This window comes from Aegilops tauschii, chromosome 1, assembly GCF_002575655.3.
Source record: "Aegilops tauschii subsp. strangulata cultivar AL8/78 chromosome 1, Aet v6.0, whole genome shotgun sequence".
Taxonomy (NCBI): domain Eukaryota; kingdom Viridiplantae; phylum Streptophyta; class Magnoliopsida; order Poales; family Poaceae; genus Aegilops; species Aegilops tauschii.
In genome coordinates, this window is record NC_053035.3 from 501,507,553 (window position 1) to 501,515,229 (window position 7,677).

The 7,677-nt window shown below is 49.8% G+C and overlaps 1 protein-coding gene across 1 annotated transcript; it reads left to right on the forward strand.

Annotated features, from left to right (window-relative positions):
- The first annotated feature begins 2,979 nt into the window (after positions 1-2,979).
- LOC141039219 (uncharacterized) lies at positions 2,980-4,375 on the forward strand. Its single transcript, XM_073506552.1, has 3 exons — positions 2,980-2,993; positions 3,095-3,328; positions 4,030-4,375. Exons 1-3 carry the CDS (start codon positions 2,980-2,982, stop codon positions 4,373-4,375), a joined length of 594 nt encoding a protein of 197 aa, XP_073362653.1.
- The last annotated feature ends 3,302 nt before the right edge of the window (positions 4,376-7,677 follow it).

The window sequence follows — 7,677 nt, forward strand, 5'->3', positions numbered from 1 at the left end:
CATCGCCAAGACCACTCAGGAGCTGCAAGACGCAAGAGCCATGCGCGGCGACGGCCGCTCACGAGGCGCAGCTCCCCATCCAGGCGAGGATGCTGGGCTGCGTGTCTGCATCGACGTCCCAGGGCTCAATAGGGCCGCATCTCAGGAGCGTTTCTGGCCTTCGCGTGTGGGCCGTTGCGAGGGCCCGCCACACAGCTACGTTCACATGCCCTTCGGCTTGCCGAGCGTGGCGTCAGCCTACCAGCGCAACATGCGGCGTGTCCTGGCGGCTCAGGAGGCCAGGTACCACACCGTCCTGGAAGAAATGGAGACGGTCCTCAGGGAACCTCCTGAGTCCCCAAAGCCTCCCGAGGCTCAGGGCCCTGGTGGTTCGTGAGGAGCCACTCCTTCGACGCACGCCTTCAGCTGCACCAACTCTACTTCGTCTACAGAACCAGGTGACATCTTCCAAGCTCGTTTAGCTGGGAGCGCCCCTCGGGCTGCATTATTCCCAGGCCGCATGGGCCCGTCCATGTGGCATGTATCCCTTTTGCTTCTGTCTTTAGCTTACCTTGCTGGGGGCGCCCCTCGGGCTGCATTATCCCCAAGCCGCTTGGGCCAGACCCAGTGGCATGTATCTTCCTGCATTTACCCAAGCTGATCTGCTTTCGATGCTTAACCTGCCTGTGGCTATCGCCTGCTCGATCATCGCCTCCCACGGAGCCTACTCACAGGCACGGCGCTGGTGCATGGGTCCGTCCCTGCCACGTCGACAAGTCTGAGCGGTCGAGCTCTGCCTCGCGGCACGCCCCGCGCACGTCACCTCACCAGGCCCTCGGTGCCTTCACTTCATCCAGAGCAACCAGCGGCAGGCTGGCAGCTATAACGACAAACCGTGTTTCTTCTTGTGCGTGTTCACAGGGATCCCATGGGGAGGATAGCAGGCGGCACCGCGAGTCTCCTTTTCTCTCGTGCAATTCGCTTGCGCGTTAAAAGGGGGGCTCCTGAGCATCGCGACTCAGGAGCTCTTACTGGCTCTCCAGCCCTCACCCCCTGGCCTTGACCATGGCATACCAGCGGCGGCTGAGCTCACTCGAGGGCCGGGACCTGAGGACATAGAGCACTAAGGAGAGCACGGGGGGAGGGAAACTCGTATGGGCTGGCCTAGCTATGCCGCACGAGTTGGCGCGCAGGCCTAGCGCACCATCAGGAATCGCCGCGAAGTCAACGAGATAAGTCCCGCTCTCGGATCGGCTGAATGTTGAGGCCTAATGGTCATCTTCGCCTTGCCACAACCCCGTTGCGGCCACGTCAACTCCCTTTCTCGCCTTTCCATGGCCGCTTGAGCGCTAAGGGGGACCTCCTGAGCATTGCGCCTCAGGGGCTCTTACTGGACCTCGGGCCGCACACCTCCTGGCCTTGACCACGGCACGCGACCTGGCATACCAGCGACGGCTGTAGCCTGCCTTGGGACCGGGACCTGTCAGCGTAGAGCAACAAGCTATCGCAAGGAAAGAAAGGGGGGACCGAGCCTTAACGGGACATGCGCTCACCAAATTCTCATAACAAGGAAGATAAGCACAAAAGACATTACAGACCCTTACATGCCCCCACGGGGTAATTCATGATTCTTCGCAGGGAACAAAAGCTAAAACTAAGGGGATCTGGAGCGAGGCGAGGAAGAAGCAATGAAGGCCAATACTGCCTGCGCCAGCCTTTTGTCAGGACAAGCAGTTGCCGAGGCAGCGTGGGGAAGTGGAGACGCCCATGTCCAATCAACCGCCACGCGTCAACCGAGGCCGCAGGCTTTTGGGGCCCGTGGCGCTCCGAACTTGACCCTTGGCTTCGCCGCGAAGCCAAGCCCGAGCGCACCTTGGGCCCGGGGGCTACTGTCGGCGTTCTGGGAACGGGGGTCCCCTGACTTGCCTGCCTGCGGCCCACGGCGTGGCTAAGCCAGCAGGTCGTATGACCCATCTTCATCGACAAAGCATACAAGACCCTCGCGAGGGGCCAAGCCTCGCGAGGCGGACGACGCAAGACCTCCTCAGGAGTGGCCTAGTCAGGCAGGCTCACGAGGAGCGGAGATATCAAGGCGGGGCAAACCTCACGAGGCTCTCGTGACGTGAGCCATGACGATCGGCACCAGGTGGGCGCCAGCGCGCGCAGCGTCCTTGTTTTCTCTTTGGTGCTAAGGAGGCCAGCGCAGGCGAGGACTACCGAGGCATCAAGCAAAGGTTGCCATATCTGTGCAACGAGACCAAGACCAGAAGGACGGCAAGATGGAGGTCATCGTGGAGCCCAAGATGGCGTCACCACCAGAGCTTTTCGCAGGCGAAGACCACTTTTGTCAGGATAGCTTGTACTAGCTGCCCCCCCTTCAAATTTGCCCGCTGTTGTTGGTTCCCTTCCCGCTCAATATTTGGGGAGAGGACCAGGGCGTATGTAAGTAGAGCTAGCCACCACAGTAGGGGCATCGGATCTTAGCTTGATCCAACCCGATCGGGCAGTTCATCCAGCTCTCACCCGCTAGTCACCAAGCACAAGAACACCTCAACCTCAAGAGGCTGTTCTTTCTCTTGTACTGTTCTACATCAGCCCAAGAGGCAATCCATCACCACACACTGGAGTAGGGTATTACACCACAACGGTGTCCCGAACCAGTATAAATCTCGTGTCTCTCTGTGTTGTGAGTTCGTCGAGTTCCTCCACGAGATCTTAGCGAGCTAGGGCGTAGATCGGTAGGAGGGAAAGACTTCGCGCGCACCCCAGTGTTCGAACCTTAAGGGTTTCCCGGAACCCCACATCCGACATGCGCCCCACCACAACTACCCCCACTTCCTAGATGAACCGCCTCCCCCATGTCCCCATCCAAGGCGTGAAAAAGCCCCAAATCGACTACATCACTGCCTCATTCCGAGAACCTCCATTGCCGCTTCCATCTCTTCTGCAAACAACCCACAAACATCTCTCTTCGAAGCCCGCAGTCGCAGGAGGAGGGCAATGGCGGAGGAAGCGTCTGCCTAGCGTCATTGTGGCCAGACGTCCTACCAGAGCGGCAACCTCGACGTCGTTCACGTGCCCGGTCAGAAGCACGAGTACACCGTAACCCTCACAGGAGGGTTGAGCTCCACGACACGGAGACGCTGGAGGTCGTCTGCACCAGCGAACCAGACAAGGCCGATGAGATGATCTCTAGGATCAGGGGGAGCGCCTGCGGCTCGTACCCCCACATCATGGGCGTTGATGTGGAGTTTACCAAAGATGATGAACCTCCGCAGATGGCAGCAGTTCTGCAGATCAGCGTGGAGGGTCTCTGTCTCGTGTACCACATCGCTGCGGCCACAAAATGGTGAAGTATCCTACTCATTCACCCTCTTCCATTCATTAATACTGCTCCCTTGAAATTTCATTAGACTAGTTTCATACTAGATGTACTAGTGTAGTTTGTGAAAATGGATGCACTAGTGCAGTTCCTCAAAGTAGATGCACTAGAATATATTTTGACCCTGATGCACTTGATTAGTATCTGAAACTGTTGCATAAGATTAATTTGTGAGGTTGATGTACCAGTGTAGTTTCTCATCTTGATTCATTAATGTAGTTTCTGAACTTGATGTAGTGAAGTAGTTTCTGAACTTGGTCTGGTGTTATTTTCACCACCAAAAAAACTTAAGAACTTGGTGAAGCAGAGGTATATGTTATTTTATTCAAAATAATAAAACTAAACTGGCACTAAGAAAGCAAATAGATCATTGACTCAACTATATATTCCGAAAAGAAAAATAACATGGTGTACTTGATTTTAATTTCAGAACTTTGTGTACTAGTTTCTGAACTACATTCATCCATGACTTATACTGTATAAGCATCTACTCCATGTATTATTCACTTGTAAACCGTAAAAAACAGAAGATTAAATCTTGAAAAATAAACACTAGTACTCCATGTATTCATCACTTGTCTCTCCCCTAGCAGGCCAAAGCGCCTCAAAGAGCTCCTATAGGAGGAGAAGTTGTTCACCTTTGCCGGTTTCAGCATTAAAAATGACAGGGACAAGCTGAAGTTGTCTGGTTTGGAGATAAACCCCAACAAGCACATCAACATTCAGCGCAACTGGAGAGTTCCATACAACGGAAAACCGTACGACTCCTTGGCTGATGTTGCAGCCAGCGTCATCCACCCATTCTATAGAAAGATGAAGAAGAAGATCGACAGGGAGGCAGACCATAAACTATGGGGGGACAACCCACTGCCAAATTACCTCATCGAGTACGCAGCAATAGATGCGTACGCCACCTACAAGTTGTGGAAGATAATCGACAACATCAAAAGAGGTCTGGAAATTTCAAAAGAGCAGGAAGCGGACCCCTACTACCACTGCCACTATGCAGGATGAGGAGACATCAAAGTCTGCCTTCGTGTTGCTTGTGCTTGTGCTTGTCCTTTATCTTGTTGTTTGAAATTTTTAGTTTGCTTTTCTTGGGTTAAACTAGCTTGCTTATGTCATGTGTGTCAGAGTTGAACCAGTTTGACTATGTCCCGTTTGTCAGGGTTGAACAAGTTTGCTTATGTCATCAAGTACATAGTTTGCTTATCTCGTTAAATAAGTTTGCTAGCTTCCTATTTTGTTTATCCATCAAAACAAAAATTCAAGTAAATTGTGAATGGAACTTTGTGGCTGCTCTTCAATACTCCCTACGTAAACTAATATAAGAGCGTTTAGATCACTATTTTAGTAATCTAAACGCTCTTATATTAGTTTACAGAGGGAGTACTAGTTATCAATGGAACTAATCACAGAAGGTTGTGCCATGTGTAGTTTTGGTTCAGAATTGTATAAAAGAAAATATTAGTAAAATTAGAACTAAACTCCATTAACCGAACCTACGAAAAATGGTCCCCCAACCCCCCCCCCCCCCCAGCTTTATACTATAAAGCAACAACACCAAGCATCCAACAACAAGTCAAGACAGATTCAAGTTCAAGGAAGTCTCACATAACCACTGGGGCAACAACAAAACAAGCCCCAAACATAACAAGTTCATTTCACAGCGATGCATGGCCCATTTACTGAACCTAGATATGTATAGATAGGTACGGTAATACACGACAAGTACTCGGAAACAAGAGCTAACATACCCAGCCAGTTCTAAATGAGGTTGATGGTGATCATCATCCTCCAGTCACGGCGACGGGTGTTCGCAACAGTGAGTAGGATGCCCTGACCTACCCAAAGATTCTTGCCATGAAGGAACTTCTTCCACCCCGCCCGGTTGAAGACAGTGCGACCGTCCGTGTCCACTGCATAGGCATAGGTGGTGATGGAGCCCGTTCTGGTAAGGCGTAGTCCAGCAGCCATGCCTTCTTCATGCGGCTCGATGCCACAGCTAACAGATAACCTCTTAGGTAATTTCTGAAAATAGTTGATATGATATATGAGCATGTCACGTGCAATTATCAGCAAATCATACACTTGAAGACACATATATCATTGGATTCAACACTGAGCATATATATCATCACTTCACTACACTAGACGCTAATCATCAAATTACTACAGTAATTAAGCATATCACTAGTTTACTACGCACACTAACCATATCATCGCATATTACTACACTACATAAGGATATATCGCATTACTACAACACATGCATACCATAAAAAATTCTGCACTAAATGAATTCTACACATGGCATATCATCACAGTACTACAACATGCATATCATATCAACTAGTACACTTATATTAAGCATGCATATCATGTAACTACCACAGTAAGTAACATACCATGAGATGCTGTTTAACATTCGTCCTTGTGAGGCGGGTCACGAATGGCATCCCGACGTAGTCTTCACGTAGCGGAAGCATGTCCCAGAGGTTGCACGTTTCATCGCCGCTCAGCCTCAGTCTTTGGGCATAGAGTGCTTCATCAAGTGGGTTCTCATCATCATTTGAATCCTCACCATCGTCCTCCTCATGAACTTCATCCTCACTATCGGAAATCAAATTCAGATAGATAACAGAAATCCTGGGCCTTTCTCCTCTGAAGGAGAAGCTGATCAATCACTAAGACGCAAGCGGGCGATGAAACGATCCCATTCATCTCCTCCAATCTGGGTTATCGTTCGCCCCTTATCGACCTGCATAGTGTACGCCCCCCCAAGAGCGTCGAAGGTCACGGTGTCTCCGACGATCTCATTGAATGCCAATCTCACATTGCATGGGACGATCTGTGCAAGATAAAAACAAATAACAAACACAATGCATTAGTGGAAATAGCAATAAAAACAAAATTAATGAACTGTCAGAAGGTTCATATAAATTGTTATCGCTGCAAAAACAAAAATAGGCTGGCAGTAGATGCCGAACAGCGTGGCAGTACAAAGGCTGGTCCGGCACCATGACTTGCACCGTCGACACGGCGCTTCCTCCATTCTACACAGAACATGTTGAACTCTAAGTTGAATTGTACGCTACCATAATACAATACAAAGATCATACATATAATAAATCATAGTGATAACCTAAAATGCAATGCCTATTAAATCTGTTTACTATCATCTACCTAAAAAAGCAATGCCAATGACAATGGCAATGCCAGTATCATCTACCTAATAAATCCCAATCAGATCCAATCCAATGTCAGTACTACATACTATAGTGAAGAACGGATGAATTATTTTGATTTATTTTTTCACACATAGGGCCTCATTTTGATTTCTACAGGGCCTCTCTTTTCCCTGGTACGGCTTAGATCCTACACTACGACATCCATCAATCTATCAAAGAACCATCATATCCATCAACAAATCATCTAACACATGTATCAAATAAAATTTCTGGATCAGATCCGCGCCCGGAGGGAGACGCATGCGGTTTGGGAAGGGAAGAAGATTCGCGAGGGGGATGAGGGGAGATCTCACCTACTTGCCAGAGTTGGCGGCGGCCGCGCAGATCCGACGGCGAAGAGAGGCGGCGTCGGGAGCTGGCGGCGGCGGCGCTTATCGAGAAGGGGACGAAGAAGTTGAATATGATGTGGAGTACTAGGTGCACTTAGCCAAATGTGGTACATGTGGTGGCGCGTTTGTGTGGATGACAAGGGGACCCCACGTGTCGGTATCCATAGAAAAAATTGGCATTTCCAACTGCCTCACGGGGATTCGAACCAGGGCCATGCGGGTGTGAGGTAAAGGGTCTAGCCAGTTCGGCTGATGTAGTGTGTTCGGCCGAACCAATTTGCCTCTCCTTAAGACATTTATCCAGACACAGACACACGAAAAAAAACATGCACCGAGGCTGTGCTCCATGTGTGGCATAAGTGGTCCTGTGAAGCTGCAACTAGGACCAATGTTGATATATGTTGTTATTAGCTAGGGTACCAACACTATATAATGGCTTATGTGATCCTTGCTAGTAAGAAAACCATTATCCATGTTGGCCCAAGTGGCACGTTTGAGTGCAACGTGTCAATATTGGTGCATTTGGCCCTTATGGCATCCGTGAGTCCAAAGAGACCATGATTAGTGAAAACACATGAAGATTGCTACATGACGGGCCGTTGGCGTGTCTTGGTATGCACTGTGCGTGCAATGTGACTACAAAAAGTTGTTGCATGTCGAGACGTAGTTTATCGGTGCATGTGGATCCTATAGGCTTATTTGTTCCTTGTTTGTGGGCATGGTGCGTGTTGGCCCA